General features: G+C 39.4%; 1 protein-coding gene across 11 annotated transcripts in view; it reads right to left on the bottom strand.

The window, feature by feature from the left end:
* The window catches only part of CCT6B (chaperonin containing TCP1 subunit 6B), a 36,137-nt gene that overhangs the window by 354 nt on the left and 17,417 nt on the right, over positions 1-18,366 (bottom strand). For 9 of the 11 annotated variants that reach the window (XM_081584341.1, XM_081584338.1, XM_081584344.1 and 6 more), the window contains 6 exons: positions 13,430-13,512; positions 12,823-12,919; positions 12,174-12,321; positions 5,640-5,773; positions 2,533-2,635; positions 346-418 (listed from right to left, as the gene is read on the bottom strand). In XM_081584341.1, the coding sequence (XP_081440467.1) occupies positions 346-418; positions 2,533-2,635; positions 5,640-5,773; positions 12,174-12,321; positions 12,823-12,919; positions 13,430-13,512 (638 nt within the window). The remainder of the gene's footprint in view (positions 1-345; positions 419-2,532; positions 2,636-5,639; positions 5,774-12,173; positions 12,322-12,822; positions 12,920-13,429; positions 13,513-18,366) is intronic. The other 2 variants (XM_081584348.1, XM_081584343.1) reach the window with 1 other exon arrangement.

The following is an 18,366-nucleotide window of genomic DNA, read 5'->3' on the forward strand; positions in this document are numbered from 1 at the left end:
CCTTTGCTGATAAAGTGGAAGCCTAATTTTATATTCTAGCAAAACTGAGCTCATTTTTAGCACATCATTTGATTTTTTCCCCACTATGCATGTGGTACTATTTCAGTAAACTTCTTTCCTTTCCCTCTCAAATAAGCAGTAAGACTAACATTTCCTATAACTTACACAGTTAGAACTAAAATGTAAAAGGGACTGGAAAATGACAGAAGCTAGTTTTAATAACTGGATACCATGCCTTTTTATATACTTCACCATTTTCCACTGTAGCGTGGCAAAAATAATAGAAAAATCTTAATGTTAACAATTATGTCCCTAAAAGTCTTTGTCTTATTAATATAAACTTACCAAGAGTGAAGAAGTTGTTTTTTCACACAATAATTATCCCACACTCCTGCATCTGTTGCTACCATTGGCTCACCTGCAAAGCAAAAACAATTTCAACACTATAATCTTGACATATTCTATTAATATTGACTATATATTCTAACAATATCTCCTATACCACCAAAACTACTATTGTCAAGGTCACCAATGGCCTCCATGGTGTCAAATCCAAAGGTTGATTCTCAGGCCTCATCTATCAGCAGCACTTAGCACAGCTGACTACAGCCTCCTCACCGCTCTTTCTTCACTTGTCTCTCAGGATACCACACTTGCTGGTTTTTCTCCTCTGCACTAGTGGCTCCTTTACTGTCTGTTTTGCTGGTTCTTCCTCTTCCTGCTGAGCTCTTAATGTTGGAGTACCCAAAGGCTCAGTCCTAGATTCTTTTCTTCTCTCTCTATACTCACTCCCTAGGTGATCTCACCCAATCTACTGGATTTAAAACACATACACTCTGGACTTCCCTGGTGGTCCAGTGGTTAGGAATCTGCCTTCCAGGTGATGGGGATCTGATCCCTGGTCGGAGAACTAAGATCCCACATGCCACAGAGCAACTAAGCCCGAGTGCCGCAATGAAAGATCTCACATGATGCAACTAAGACTCAACACAGCCAAATTAAAAAAAAGATCTAATGTTAAATACACACACACACACACACACACACTCTGACGACTCCCAAATTTTCATCTCCAATCTAGGCCACCTTCCTGAGCTTTAAACTTGTACATCCAACTGTCTATTTTATTTTATTTTTTTTAAATATTTATTTATTTATTTCTGTCTTAGTTGCAGCATGTGGGATCCAATTCCCTGACCAGGGATCGAACCCGAGCTCCCTGCATTGGGAGCTCAGAGTCTTAGCCACTGGACCACCAGGGAAGTCCCCCAACTGTCTATTTTAAAGTCAACAGATACTTCAAACTTAACCATGTCAGAACTCAATGCTGACCTCTAGACACAACCTGCTCTACATAGTCTTCTCCAAAGCAGCCAATGGCAATGGCAGTTCCTTTCAGTTGTTCAGTTGACTCCTCACCACAGAAGAGCAAGAGTGATTCTTTTAAATACATTCAGACCATGTCACACCTCTGCTCAAAATTGCTCCCTGTTCCACCACAGAAAGTCAAACTCCGCACACTGGTCCACACAGCCTCTTGTGATCTGACTTTCTATCACCTTCTATCTGATCTTCTATCTCTCATCTCCTGTCTCCTCCTCAAAAAACACCAGACACTGACTTTCCTACCAGTTGTTCCCTCTGCCTAGGACATTCTTTCCCTAGTTCCCACGTAGCTAATTTCCTAATTTTCTTTGACTTTGTTCAATAGGCATTCTCACTGAGGCCTACTCTGATCATGCTCTTTAAATTAAAACACCCTCCCCATGCTCCTGTTCTAGCATTCACAATCATCCTTACACTGTTCCTTTATTTTTGTCATATAATTTATTGCCTTTAAAAATGTAAAGGTACTTACTTATTAAGGTTATCATTTACTACCTATCTTTTCCTGCTACAACATAAGCTCACAAGGGCAGGGACTTTTGTCTCTTTTGTTCTGTGTGAATCCCTAGTCAAATAACAAGCACTCAATAACTATTGCTTAAATGAAAGAATATCTGCTTTTAAGAAGTTCAAAAGTAAACTAAAGGCACCCATTCTTTAAATATAAAAGTCAGGGCTTCCCTGGTGGCTCAGTGGTAAAGAATCTGCCTGCCAATGCAGGAGACACAGGTTCAACCCCTGATCCGGGAAGATCCCACATGCCTCAGAGCAGCTAAGCTTGTGAGCCATAACTATTGAGTTTGTGGTCTTGAGCCTGGAAGTCGCAACTACTGAGCCCATGTGTTGCAACTACTGAAGACTGAAAGCCCTAGAGCCTGTGCTCTGCAACAAGAGAAACCACTACAATGAGAAGACCAAGCACCACAAAAAGTGAGTAGCCCCTGCTCTTCACAACGAGAGGAAAAAAAAAAAAAAAGCCCTCACAGCAACGAAGATCCAGTACAGCCAAAAATAAATAAATAAATAAAATTTTAAAAAATATATAAAAGTCATTCAAACCTCCACATCCCCCCTTACTATAAATTCTGGGTCACTGTAGTATAACCTCTTTTTTATTAAGCAGCTAAGTTTTCTTCACTGTCTTACCTGTATTCAGATCTATGCCAACAGGTTGTTTTGAATCTGAATGCTCAGCCTGAACTTTTACTAGTGTTTCCTGTGGGTCATAACCAGAATTCTGAGCAAGAACCTGTATGAATAAAAATAATAATAAATATATGTACAGAATGTCTTCATATATATTAGAATATCAGATTTTAAAAAAGGCACTGCTTCCCAGTCTTGTGAAAGTACACCCATAATGTAGTAATCATCACCTTTTGAAGAATTTCATTCTTAGTTCAGTTCAGTTAAGTCACTCAGTCGTGTCCGACTCTTTGCGACCCCATGAGCTGCAGCACGCCAGGCCTCCCTGTCCAACACCAACTCCCGGAGCCCACCCAAACTCATGTCCATTGAGTCGGTGATGTCATCTAACCATCTCATCCTCTGTTGTCCCCTTTTCCTCCTGCCTTCAATCTTTCCCAGCATCAGGGTCTTTTCAAATGAGTCAGTTCTTCACATCAGCTGGCCAAAGTATTGGAATTTCAGCTTCAGCATCAGTCCTTCCAATGAATATTCAGGACTGATTTCCTTTAGGATGGACTGGTTGGATCTCCTTGCAGTGCAAGGGACTCTCAAGAGTCTTCTCCAGCACCACAGCTCAAAAGCATCAAATCTTTGGCGCTCAGTTTTCTTTATAGTCCAACTCTCACATCCATACATGACCACTAGAAAAACCATAGCTTTGACTAGACGGACCTTTGTCAACAAAGTAATGTCTCTGCTTTTTAATATGCTATCTAGGTTGGTCATAACTTTCCTTCCAAGGAGTAAGCATCTTTTAATTTCATGGCTGCAATCACCATCTGCAGTGATTTTGGAGCCCCCAAAAATAAAGTCTCTCACTGTTTCCACTGTTTCCCCATCTATTTGCCATGAGGTGATGGGACCAGATGCCATGATCTTAGTTTTCTGAATGTTGAGCTTTAAGCCAACTTTTTCACTCTCCTCTTTCACTTTCATCAGGAGGCTCTTTGGTTCCTCTTTACTTTCTGCCATAAGGGTGGTGTCATCTGCATATCTGAAGTTATTGTATTTCTCCCAGCAATCTTGATTCCAGCTTGTGCTTCCTCCAGCCCAGCGTTTCTCATATAAGTTAAATACAAGCCCAGCATTTCTCATAAAGTTAAACTCCGCATATAAGTTAAATAAGCATGGTGACAATATACAGCCTTGACGTACTCCTTTTCCTATTTGGAACCAGTCTGTTGCTCCATGTCCAGTTCTAACTGCTGCTTCCTGACCTGCATACAGGTTTTTCAAGAAGCAGGTCAGGTGGTCTGGTATGCTCATCTCTTTCAGAATTTTCCACAGTTTATTGTGATCCACACAGTCAAAGGCTTTGGCATAGTCAATTAAGCAGAAACATGTTTTTCTGGAACTCTCTCATTTTTTCGATGATCCAGTGGATGTTGGCAATTTGATCTCTGGTTCCTCTGCCTTTTCTAAATCCAGCTTGAACATCTGGAAGTTCATGGTTCATTCTTAATCTAAATTTAATTATTTTGTGTACCTAGTAATTATTATATTCACTTCAACATTTCCCCTATGTACATCACACTAAATTCTGAAGACATTCGAGTTTTCCCAACCCCACCCTGCTAAATTAATTTCCCTGTTAAGGACTAAAACCACCCACCCTGGCCAGGCATAAAAATAACCACTTGCGTAAGCTGTCTCACAACACGAGGTCCTGACAGAGAACAGGGAACTGACAAGGTACCTCCAAGACCAACCAGAAGACTCTGGGAGGGTCCAAAAAGAGGGAGGAGACACCAGCGCATTATATGTCCTGACAACTTCTCAGAAACTCTCGGGCTAGAATCAATCTTGACTGAGAGATGTGCACACCCACCAGGAAAGGCCCCTGGGCTGGACCAAATAGGAGCACAAGCAAGATGACTGCCCACAGACAACCTGGAAACTAACCCCAGCACCAGAAACCAGAGACTGAGTCAAGAGGAAGAGCAGTTCTCCTGGGTTCCCATACTCTGCTTTCTGTTGATCCTTCCCAATAAAGTCTTTTGCTTTGTCAGTACATGTGTCTCCTCGGACAATTCATTTCCCAGTATTAGAGAAGGGCCCTTGAAGGGGTCTGTCTCCATAACAACTTCTTGCAAAAGATTTTTTTTTAAATGGAAGGAAGTAGAAAGGTATTGTTGTTTGCTTGGTCCCTCAAGCCACACGTTTTCAGTTTTTTCCTGAGCATTTGCTAAAGAAAATCTGCTTATTTGTAGCGTATATTTGCCCTTTGTTCACATGAGGAGTCATGACTTGTAGCAACAGAGATGGAGATACCCACACTCCAAGCCAAGTTCATTTCCAAGTGGTCCTAAACCAACAGCAGGTGAGTAGAAAGGTATCACTTAAAGTATACTCAAATTTACCAATTTGTAGCAACTACTACTGACTTTGCCTCTTCAGAGAAAGAAAACAAATAATGGATATCTAATTCACAAAAATTCAACAAATTAGAATAATTTTAAAGCAATTATCAAAGAGATTTTGCTAGTATTTTAGTAATGTTTCAAGTCATGGTAATAGTATATTTGAAATAGTTTTCTGTGTTTCCAAGTGGTTCACAAACAGATTAAGGCAAAGGGGGAAAAAATAGTAGCTCTCTGTCTTTCTGTCGACACACAGGAAAAATGAAAAAAACTGGTTTTTCTCCTTTTCTAGTACTGTATTTGGAAGGGCTAAAACAGCCACAAGTTCTCACTTCCCATAATTTAAAGTGCTTGTACTTTGGATACCACCAACAAAATAAAGATCTACTCAAACTCTAATTAAATTTTACATTCTAAATTTCTTCATTATGATTAATCATGAAGTATTTTTGAAAGAAATTTTTGGAGTTAACTTCAAATATTGGAGCTCAGAGATGGAAGCAAAGTAGTAATTTAGCCATTTCATGAAACTTCTACAACCATTCAGAGCTGTTATACTAAAAACTTCCCTGCTTCAGCTAAAACTATGTGGGGAAATACAAGCAAACATCTGTCTTTCTGCTCTACTGTGATACTTAATATGGGCAATTTAATTAGACATCTTATGTCCAACCAGTTGTTCTTTGGCCATTAGGATAGTTGTACCTTAGGGATAATGAGTAAAGCATCAGCAAAAGCTTGGACTCCAAGACGAGCTCTTCCTTGTATCCTGTGCTTGTATGCAACTAGAGCTTCAGCTATTGCCACTTCAACGGCACCTGCTCCCGGAACAACACAACCTATTGGGGGCAAAAAAATGATTGGCAAGACATACCACACAGAAGAAACAGAGGAAAATGCAACTAGATATTTATGTTCTATTATCTTGCCTGCATCTAAAATGTATTTAAATATAGAGAGAAATAAAATAAGTCACATAGCTCAGTGATTACTCAGATATCTTATGAAACATCCTAAAGTTATACATTATTAAATAATTAAGCACAGTACAGATGTGCTATGCCAAAACCTTTAACTGTGTGGATCACAACAAACTGTGGAAAATTCTTAAAGAGATGGGAATAGCAGACCACCTGACCTGCCTCTTGAGAAATCTGTATGCTGGTCAGGAAGCAACAGTTAGAACTGGACATGGAACAACAGACTGGTTCCAAATAGGAAAAGGAGTACGTCAAGGCTGTATACTGTCACCCTGCTTATTTAACATATGCAGAGTACATCATGAGAAACACTGGGCTGGAGGAAGCACAAGCTGGAATCAAGATTGCTGGAAGAAATATCAATAATCTCATATATGCAGATGACACCACTCTTATGGCAGAAAGTGAAGAAGAACTAAAGAGCCTCTTGATGAAAGTGAAAGAGGAGAGTAAAAAAACTGGCTTAAAGCTCAACATTCAGAAAACTAAGATCATGGCATCTGGTCCCATCACTGCATGGGAAATAGATGGGGAAACAGTGGAAACAGTGAGAGACTTTATTTTTTTGGGCTCCAAAATCACTGCGGATGGTGACTGCAGCCACAAAATTAAAAGACGCTTGCTCCTTGGGAGAAAAGTTATGACCAACCTAGATAGCATATTAAAAAGCAGAGACATTACTTTGCCAACAAACATCCGTCTAGTCAAAGCTATGGTTTTTCCAGTAGTGAAGTATGGATGTGAGAATTGGACTATAAAGAAAACTGAGTGCTAAAGATTTGATGCTTTTGAACTGTGGTGTTGGAGAAGACTCTTGAGAGTCCCTTGGACTGCAAGGAGATCCAACCAGTCCATCCTAAAGGAAATCAGTCCTGAATATTCATTGGAAGGACTGATGCTGAAGCTGAAATTCCAATACTTTGGCCAGCTGATGTGAAGAACTGACTCATTTGAAAAGACCCTGATGCTGGGAAAGATTGAAGGCAGGAGGAAAAGGGGACAACAGAGGATGAGATGGTTAGATGGCATCACCGACTCAATGGACATGAGTTTGGGTGGGCTCTGGGAGTTGGTGTTGGACAGGGAGGCCTGGCATGCTGTAGTCTATGGGGTCGCAAAGAGTTGTGCAGGACTGAGTGACTGAACTGAACTGAACTGAACAGGTAACAGTTGGCTACAAACAGTTTATTTCATTGTTATAAGAGCAGACATTTCTTCTACCTTCATCCTTCTCCTTTATGACTACACTTAAAATGTAGTTACTCAAAATTTATGGTTGCAGACAACTAATAACAGCATCTGATTTGAATAAAAATGCTAGGCCAATGCTGGCCATAGTTTTTGGTATGAAATTCTCAGAACTCAAGGAAGTATTTGCTTCCTTGTATAAGCAGACCCAAACTGAGAAAAAAATTAGGTGTTATTATTCTAAGGCAAAAGCTCTGGTTAAACATCAATTTTCACTTGAGGATATAACTCTTACACCTGCTGGTAAGGTTTTAGAAAGTTTATTTACTCTTCTTTGAATCAGTAAACTTGCTTTGGAATCATCCATGTTTAAAATAAAGAACACACAAAAAATCTATCCTTTTATCCTACATCATTCTTTAATTACAACCCCCTTTCTCTGCTTCATTGTACAACATAACTGCTCAGGAGAATTACCTACCCACAAGGTAATTACAGCCTCACCTCCCATTCACACTTTCTAAAAGCTCCTTATTAAATACTGAATAAACACAAAAGAGTATTTACATGTATAAGATATAAAGAATAAATGTACAAATAAATGTACCCATGTACCTACCACCCAGTTTAAGAAACAGAACATTACCAGTAGCTTTGAAAACGTCCCAGATCCCATTCTCCTGTAAAAACACAACATACCAATATGTGTGGGATGCTACTAAAGCAGTAACTGAAGAGAAATTTACATCACTAAACATCCATATTAATAAAAGCACAAAGGTCTCAAACCAATGAAGAACAAATGAAAACTAATATAAGCAGAATAAGGAAAATAGTAAAGATCAAAGTGGAAATCAATGAAATAAAAATGATCCATGAAATGAAATGACAACAGTGTAGAAATCTGTCACTACAGATTCTACAGATATTAAAAGGATAATAAGGTAATATTACAAACAACTTTATGCCAGTAAATTTGAAAACAAAGATCAGGGGTTAGCAAACTTTCTGCAAAAGGCCAGGTAATGATTATGTTAGGCTCTGTAGATGGCTCAGAGGTTAAAGCGTCTGCCCGCAACGTGGGAGACCTGGGTTCGATCCCTGGGTCGTGAAGATCCCCTGGAGAAGGAAATGGCAACCCACTCCAGTATTCTTGCCTGGAGAATCCCATGGACAGAGGAGCCTGGTGGGCTACAGTCCATCGGGTCACAAAGAGTCGGACACAACTGAGTGACTTCACTTTTTAGGCCATGCCATCTCTTCTGCAACTATTCAATTCTGCTAGCATAGCACAAAGTCACAGACAATACATAAACAAATGGGGGCATCTATGTTCCAATATAACTTTATCTACCAAAAATAGGCAGCCAATCAGATTTAGTTCATAGAGTATGATCTTAACTTAGATGAAGAGGACAAATTTCTTGAAAGACACAAAGTACCAAAGCTCACTCAAGAAAAACAGACAACCTGAATAGTCCTATATCTATAAAAGAGATTGAATTTGTGATTAAAATCTTCCTGTGAAAAGAACTCCAGGGCTTCCCTGGTGGCTCAGTGGTGAAGAGTCTGCCTGCCAATGCAGATGAGGGGACAGGGAATTCCCTGGCAGTCCAGTGGTTAATCATGGGTTCAATTCCTGCTGGGGAACTAAGATCCCTCAAGTCACAAGCTGTGGTCATTCAGCCTTACAAGGAAGGAAATTTTGAAACATGCTATTAATATAACATGGATGAATCCTGAAGATATTATACTCAGCAAAATAGCCATTGACAAAAGGACAAATATTGTATGATTCCATTCATATGAAGTACATAGAATAGTCAGATTCATAAAGACAGAATGTAGAATGGTGGTCTCCAGGGGCTTGGGGGAGAAGAGAATGGAAAGTTATTGCTTCACGGGTATAGAGTTTCAGTTTTGCAAGATGAAAGATGTTCTGTGATAGATGGTGGTAGAGACTGCACGAACCTAAGACTAGTTGTTCTAAAAGAAAAATTTTGCAACCTTGGGTAGGTAAAGATTTTTTAGATATCACCCAAAAGCATAATCCATGAAAGAAAAATTGATAAATTATACTTCATCAAAATTAAGAATTCCTCTTTGAAATACACCATTAAGAGAATAACAGAACAAACTACAGAGTAGCAGAAAATATTTACAGATCATATATGTGAAAAGGTATTTGTATCCAGAATATACAAAGATCTATCAAGCTCAACAATAAGAAAAACAACCCAATTTTTAAAAGGGCAAAAGATTTGAACAGATACTTCACCAAAGATATAGAGAGCAAGTAAGCACACGAAAAGATGCTTAACATCAATGATCATTAAGAAAATGCAAATTCAAATTACAGTTTGGTTTTTTAAATTTTAGAATGGCTAAAGTTAACATGACTGACCATATCCGGTACTATTGGTAAGGATGCAGAACAACCAACAGGAATGTAAAACAGTACATGACAAAACAGCTGAGCAATTTCTAAAAAGTTAAACATAGCATTGCTTTCCTAGCAATTTACCCAAGGCCAATGAAAGCATACGTCCATACAAAGACTTGTACACAAATGTTCATTACAACTTTATTTGCTATAGCCAAGAACTGTAAACAACCAAATGTTCATCAATAGGTGAATCTGATGAAATAAACTGTAGTATATTCATATAATGGAATACTATCTAGCAATAAAATGAATGAACTACTGATCAATATAATAACATTAATTTACAATAATTATGTTGAGTAAAAGAAGCCAAGCAAAAGAAAAAGAATACATAGTGTATTATTCCATTCATACAAGATTCTAAAAAATGCAAACTAATCTATAGCAACAGAAAGCTGACTTCCTATTGTACCCAGGAGGTTGCCTGCAGACAGGGTGACACAGGGAGAGGAGGAAGGAAGGATTACCAAGGGGCGATGAGGTAACTTTTCAGGGTGATAAATATATTCATTATCTTGACTGAGGGGACTGTTTCATGGCTGTATATTTTAAACATGTGTAGTTCATAATGTGTCAATTACCTAGATAAATTATTTCTTAAAAAACTAAGAGGTTGAAGTGATTTTTAAAAATAGTCCATTTTTCTTTGTATTCTAAATCCTAAGAACCAGGTTGAACTACCAAAGTCTTCATGCTGAATCATATGTTTATCTTCTTTAAAAAATGCTACTAGCTTTCATCAAAAGTGACTATAAGAAGTAGGCTCTCATACCAACTCCCATATTTTTTCAATTTAGGAACTGCTGTGACTTCTCCTTTTCAATAATGAAACCTATATAGCTGATTGTATCTCTTTATGTTCTGGCAGATTAAATATTACAGTGAGTATTATGTTTGCTATATCCATATTCTATTTTCCTAGGCTCTAATTTTCCATCTCAGCTTCTGTTTTACCATTATTTCACATTTATGTTTTTGCTTATCAGACAAATCTGATGTATTGTTTATAGAGTTACTCTGTTTTTTGAGATACAATTCACACACCATAAAATTCAGCCTTTTATACTGGTGCAGTGGTTAAGACTCCACACTTTCACCACAGGGGGCGTGGGCTCGATCCCTAGTTAGGGAATCCCAAATTCCGTGCTATGCAGCCAGAAAAAAGTGTACTTCCCAGTAGTTCTCAGTATATTCACATGACTGTGCAACCATCACCATTCTAATCCCAAAATATTTTCCTAAAAATACCCTGTACCCACTAGCAATTATTCCCTATTTCCCCTTCCCCCAGCCTCTGACAATCACAACTATTAATCTACTTTTTATGGCTTTGCCTTTTCTGGAATCACATAACACATAGACTTTTGTGCCTAGATTCTTTTACATTATAGAATGTTTTCAAGGTCATCCATATTGTAGCATATATCAGTATTTATTCCTTTATAATACTCATACCACATTTTATTTATCTATTCATCAACTAATGGATATTTGGATTGTTTCCACTGGCTGGCTACTATGAACATTCATGTGTATTTTTGGTGTGGACATATGTTTTTACCTCACTTGTATGCACACCTAAGAGCTGATGTGCTGGTCATAGAGTAACTCTACATTTGATCTTTTGAGGAACTGCCTGTTTTCCAACAGTTTCCACCAGCAACATATGAAGGTTCCAATTTCTCCACATTTTCATCAATGTTCATTATTGTCCAGGTTTTTGATTACAGCCATCCTAATCACCGTGAAACAGTATCTCTTGGTGGTTTTGACTTTCATTTCCCTAATGAATAATGATGTTGAGCATTTTTTCATGATGTGTTTATTATTCTCACTTACACAGTGTGTTTTTGAATTATCTAACCCTAACTCCTTTTAGAAGGAGGCTGGTAATAAATTATCAATAAATAGTAAATGCTAATATTCTTTCCTAATCTTTGTTAAAATTATACTACACTGAGGAAATGGAATGGGTCCTAAGCTATAAAAGCATTTTCATGGTTTTAAAAATAAATTTCTAAAAGTAAAAAATGATATTACAATATTAAATCAGTTTTTTCATTTAATAAATAGAAGTTAATTAAAAAGGCAGCATACTATTAAGAATATTTCAGTACATCCCTCGTAGTCCAGTGGATAAGAATCTGCCTGCCAATGTAGGGGACATGGGTTCCAACCCTGGTCCGGAAAGATTCCACATGCTACGAAGCAACTAAGTCCGTATGCCACTACTGCTCTAGAGCCTGGAAGCCGCAACTGCTGAGCCACAACTACTGAAGCCTGCAAGCTCTAGGGTCCGTGTGCCACAACTACTGAACCAGTGCGCCTACAGCCTGTGTTCCACAACAGAAGAGGCCAACACAATGAGAAGCCCCGTGCACAGCAGTGAAGAGTAGCCCCTGCTCGCTGCAACTAGACAAAGACCCAGCACAGTCAAAAATTTCAAAAAATTAAATAAACTATAGAAAAGACTATCCCGAAGGAGAAAACTTCATTATAAACAGTCCAAAGTGAAATAAGAGAACAGTAATCATTCATATCTTTTAAAATACTATACATACCATAATAGATTTTTATTACTTTAAAAATATGTGAGGTTCGTATCTATCACAAAAAAGAGCTTACCATCTTCAATGGCATTTTTGATGGCACGAAGTCCATCCCTTACAGCATCCTTGATTTGTGTGAGAGTGTGCTTATTTGGTCCCTTAACCAACAAGGTGACAGAGCGAGGGTTAATGCAATCCTCAATAAAAGTGTACTTTTCCTCACCCTAAAGGGTAATACAAGGAGATATAACTTTAATACATAAAGTTAATATGAAATCAAGACCTAGCTGATACTATCAGAATCCAAGCTTTATATGAATTTTTCTTATCAAGTATAACTAAATGTGGGCTTCCCCGATGGCTCAGCAGGTAAAGAATCTGCCTGCAATGCAAGAGTCACAGGAAACATGGGTCCAATCCCTGGAGGAAGGCATGGCAACCCACTCCAGTATTCCTGGAAAATCCCATGGACATTGGAGCCTAGCGGGCTGAGGTCCACAGGGTCACAGTTGGACACAACTGAAGCAACTGAGCACATCACACAGCATTAACCAAATATGTGTTAAAGCAGTTAAGTTATACTTGAACTATTAACAAACATTTAGAAAAATAAACTGTAAAATCTATCCTGTGGATTCTGATAACATAAAATGTCAATTTAAAAGTTTAGTTTTTTTTTAAAGTTCGCTGTTCACATTATAACCACTGCCCACAGAAATACTCACTAATGTGCACTCATATACAAGACCAGCATGTCCCAAGCAATCTACACTGAGGTCTTCAACAGAATTCACAGCCACTCCACCACAAGCAAGAGAGAGTCTGAAATTACATATATGACACCATAGCTTTGGTTATGAAAAATATACAGACTAATTTGTTAAAGGTGAAAAAGATAATCTAACTCAGAAGACTGCATTGTCATTATATTGTATTATTTTCAAATCTGTTTTAAGAAGATGAAAACCTTCTGAGGTTCTGATAAGAAAAAGTTGAGATGTATTAACAATCTTGATTTTTAACACTTCCATTATTTACTGAAAATATGAACAAAATTTGAAATGTGTATGCTAGTATTTGAGGTTGAATGGCATCACTGACTCAATGGACATGAGTCTGGGTAAACTCCAGGAGTTGGTGATGGACAGGGAGGCCTGGCGTGCTGCAGTCCATAGGGTCACAAAGAGTCAGACACGACTGAGCACCTGAACTGAACTGAATGCTACTATTTTGTTTAACAACATTGACATAAAAGCTAAAAGGAATACACACAGGATAACTTTAATTTAATCTATCGAAAAACTTAAGATACATAATTATCAGAAAGCTTACCTTTCCATGTTTCTTCTTTTTGCTCTACGAAGAGCTAAAATGCCATGTTTTGCAAGAGCATCTAAGGAAATTGGATCAATTCCCTATAATCAAATTAGCATAAAAGTTATAAGCATGTTTTAAGCCAATAGTTCTCAAACTTTTTGGTCTCAACACTGCTTCACAATCTTAAAAATTACTAAGAACCCAAAGAGCTTTCGTTTATGTAACCTATATCTATAATATTTATCATATTACAAGTTAAAATTATAATATGGGAAAAAAAAGATGGCAGAGTAGAAGGACGGGCACTCATCTTCGCCTGCGAGAACTCCAAAATTACAACTCGCTGCTGAACAACCATCAACGGGAGAATGTGGGATCCCACCAAAAGAAGATACCCCACATCCAAGGGTAAAGGAGAAGCCCCAGAAAGACGGTAGTAGGGGCAAAATCGCATGTAGAATCAAACCCCAAACCCACCAGAGATGCTCTGAGGGCTCAAACAAAACCTCTGTGTGCACCAGGAGACCCCACAGAGACTGACCCTGCCTTTGAGTGTTTGAGTGTCTCCTGCGGGGGTGCAGGTCAGCGGTGGCCTGCCGCAGTGGCAGAGACTCTGGGTGCAGCAGACCTGGACATGGCATAAGCCCTCTGGGAAGAGATGGCCATTAACCCCACCGTAGAACCGCCAGAACTTACACAGCACTGGGGATACAGACTCTAGGAGGGCACAAACAAAACCTGGTGCGCACCAGGACCCAAGAGAAAGGAGCGGGGACGCCACAAGAGACTAACTCGGACTTGTCCGGGAGTGTCCAGGTGTCTCCAGCAGAGGGATGGGTCGGTGGTCGTCTACTGCAGGGTCGATGTGGAGTGCAGCAGAGCCTGCACCAGATCTTTTGAAGGAGATTTACCTTCATTACCATTATCTTTATTACTTCCACCATAGTTTGTCCACCATAGTTTGGCCTCAGGTCAAATGACAGGGAGGGAACACAGCCCCACCCATCAACAGAAAATTTGGTTAAAGATTTACTGAGCATGGCCTTGTCCATTAGAACAAGACCCAGTTTCCTCTTCAGTCAGTCTCTCCCATCAGGAAGCTTCCATCCTTCTCCAGCAGAGGGCAAACAGAATAAAAACCACAATCACAGAAAACTACTCAAACTCGTCACATGGACCACAGCCTTGTCTTAACACAATGAACTATGAGCCATGCCATGTAGAGCCACCCAAGACAGAGAGGTCATGGTGGCGAGTTCTGACAAAACGTGGTCCACTGGAGAAGGGAGTGGCAAACCACTTCAGTATTCTTGTCTTGAGAACCCCATGAACAGTATGAAAAGGCAAAAAAGATAACACACTGAAAGATGAACTCCCCGGGTCGGAAGGTGCCCAATATGCTACTGGAAATCTAAGTGGAGAAATAACTCCAGAAAGAATGAAGAGACAGAGCCAAAGCAAAAACAACACCTAGCTGTGGATGTGACTGGTGATGGAAGCAAGGTCTGATGCTGTAAAGAACAATATTGCATAGGAACCTGGAATGTTAGGTCCGTGAATCAAGGTAAATTAGAAGTAGTCAAACAGGAGATGGCAAGAGGGAACATCGACATTTCAGGAATCAATGAACTAAAATGGACTGAAATGGGTGAATGTAACTTAGATGACCATGATATCTACTACCGTGGGCAAGAATCCCTTAGGAGAAATGGAGTAGCCCTCACAGTTAACAGAAGAGTCCGAAATGCAGTACTTGGGTGCAACCTCAAAAACAACAGGATGATCTCTGTTCGTTTCCAAAGCAACCATTCAATATCACGGTAATCCAAGTCTATGCCCCGACCAGTAGTATTGAAGAATATGAAGTTGAATGGTTCCATGAAGACCTACAAGACCTTCTAGAACTAATACCCCAAAAAGATGTCCTTTTCATTATAGGGGACTGGAATGCAAAAATAGGAACTCAAGCGCTACCAGGAGTAACAGGCAAATTTACCCTTGGAGTACAAAATGAAGCAGGGCAAAGGCTGACAGGGTTTTGCCAAGAGAACGCACTGGTCATAGCAAACACCCTCTTCCAACAACACAACAGAAGACTCTACACGTGGACATCACCAGATGGTCAATACCGAAATCAGATTGATGATATTCTTTGCAGCCAAAGATGGAGAAGCTCTATACAGTCAGCGAAACAAGACCAGGAGCTGACTGTGGCTCAGATCATGAACTCCTTATTGACAAATTCAGACTTAAATTGAAGAAAGTAAAGAAAACCAGTAGGACCATTCAGGTATGGCCTAAATCAAATCCCTTATGATTTATACAGTGGAAGTGACAGAGAGATTCAAGGAATTATATTTGATAGACAAAGCGCCTGAAGAACGATGGACAGAGGTTCATGATATTGTACAGGAGGCAGTGATCAAGACCATCCCCAAGAAGAACAAATGTAAAAAGGCAAAATGGTTGTCTGAGGAGGTCTTACAAATAGTTGAGAAAAGAAGAGAAGCTAAAGGCAAAAGAGAAAAGGAAAGATATACCTATTTGAATGCAGAGTTCCAAGGAATAGCAAGGAGAGATAAGAAAGCCTTCCTCAGCGATCAATGCAAAGAAATAGAGGAAAACAATAGAGTGGGAAAGACTAGAGATCTCTTCAAGAAAATTAGAGATACCAAGGGGACATTTCATGCAAAGATGGGCACAATAAAGGACAGAAATGGTATGGAGCTAACAGAAGCAGAAGATACTAAGAAGAGGTGCCAAGAATACACAGAAGAACTATACAAAAAAGATCTTCATGAGCCAGATAACCACGATGGTGTGATCACTCACCTAGAGCCAGACATCCTGGAATGCAAAGTCAAGTGGGCCTTAGGAAGCATCACTATGAACAAAGCTAGTGGAGGGGATGGAATTCCAGTTGAGCTATTTCAAATCTTAAAAGATGATGCTGTGAAAGTGCTGCACTCAATATGCCAGCAAATATGGAAAACTCAGCAGTGGCCTCAGGACTGGAAAAGGTCAGTTTTCATTCCAATCCCAAAGAGAGGCAATACCAAAGAATGTTCAAACTACCATACAGTTACACTCATCTCACACGCTAGCAAAGTAATGCTCAAAATTCTCCAAGTCAGGCTTCAGCAATACGTGAACCATGAACTTCCAGACGTTCAAGCTGGATTTAGAAAAGGCAGAGGAACCAGAGATCAAATTGCCAACATCCACTGGATCATTGAAAAAGCAAGAGAGCTCCAGAAAAACATTTACTTCTGCTTTATTGACTACACCAAAGCCTTTGTGTGGATCACAACAAACTGTAGAAAGTTCTTCAAGAGATGGGAATACCAGACCACCTGACCTGCCTCCTGAGAAATCTGTATGCAGGTCAAGAAGCAACAGTTAGAACTGGACATGAAACAACAGACTAATTCCAAATCAGGAAAGGAGTATGTCAAGGCTGTATATTGTCATCTTGCTTATTTAACTTATATGCAGAGTACATCATGAGAAATGCCGAGCTGGGTGAAGCACAAGCTGGAATCAAGTCTGTCAGGAGGAATATCAACAACCTCAGATATGCAGGTGACACCACCCTATGGCAGAAAGTGAAGAACTAAAGAGCTTCTTGATGAGGGTGAAAGAGGAGAGTGAAAAAGTTGGATTAAAACTCAACATTTAGAAATCTAAGATCATCACATCCAGTCGCATCACTTCATGGCAAATAGATGGGGAAACAATGGAAACAGGGACAGACTTTATTTTGGGGGGCTCCAAAATCACTGTAGATGGTGACTGCAGACATGAAATTAAAAGATGCTTGCTCCTTGGAATAAAAGCTATGACCAACCTAAACAGCATATTAAAAAGCAGAGACATTACCTTGCCAACAAAGGTCCATCTAGTCAAAACTATGGTTTTTCCAGTAGTCATGTATGGATGTGAGAGTTGGACTATAAAGAAACCTGAGCATCGAAGAATTGATGCTTTTGAACTGTGGTGTTGGAGAAGACTCTTGAGAGTCCCTTGAACTGCAAGGAGATCCAACCAGTCCACTCTAAAGGAGATCAGTCCTGAATATTCATTAGAAGTACTGATGCTAAAGCCGAAACTCCAATATTTTGGCCACCTGATGTGAAGAACTGACTCATTGGAAAAGACCCTGATGCTGGGAAAGACTGAAGGTGGGAGAAGGAGACAACAGGATGAGATGGTTGGATGGCATCACTCACTCAATGGACATGAGTTTGAGTAAGCTTCAGGAGTTGGTGATGGACAGAGAAGCCTAATGTGCTACAGTGCATGGGGTCACAAAGAGTGAGACACAACTGAGCGACTGAACTTAACTGACTGAAGTTAAAATTGACATTTTTGCAATACTTATTAATTCCTTTAAAATAAAATCATTCAGTGCAGGTCAGTCACTAGAAGCCTTTCAAGAGTCTTCTCTAGCACCACAGTTCAAAGGCATCAATTTTTCAGAGATCAGCTTTCTTCATGGTCCAACTCTCACATCTATACATGACTATTGGAAAAACCATAGCTTTGACTACTTTTGCTAACCTTTGTTAGCAAAGTGATGTCTCTACTTTTTAATATGCTTTCTAGGTTGGTCAGAGATTTCCTTTCAAGGAGCAAGCATCTTTTAATTTCATGGCTGCAGTCACGTCCACAGTGATTTTGGAGCCCAGGAAAATAAAATCTGTCACTGCTTCCATTGTTTCCCCATCTAATTGCCATTAAGTGATGGAACTGGATGTCATGATCTTAGTTTTTTGAATGTTGAGTTTTAAGCCAGCTTTTTCACTCTCCACTTTCACCCTCATCAAGAGTTCTTTAGGTCCTCTTCACTTTCTGCCATTAAAGAGCTATCATCTGCATATCTGAGGTTGTTGATATTTCTCCTGGCAATCTTGATTCCAGCTGGTGATTCATCCAGCCTGGCATTTTGCATG

Source organism: Giraffa tippelskirchi, chromosome 3 (assembly GCF_054371585.1).
Source record: "Giraffa tippelskirchi isolate mGirTip1 chromosome 3, T2T-mGirTip1v1.2.pri, whole genome shotgun sequence".
NCBI classification, from domain to species: domain Eukaryota; kingdom Metazoa; phylum Chordata; class Mammalia; order Artiodactyla; family Giraffidae; genus Giraffa; species Giraffa tippelskirchi.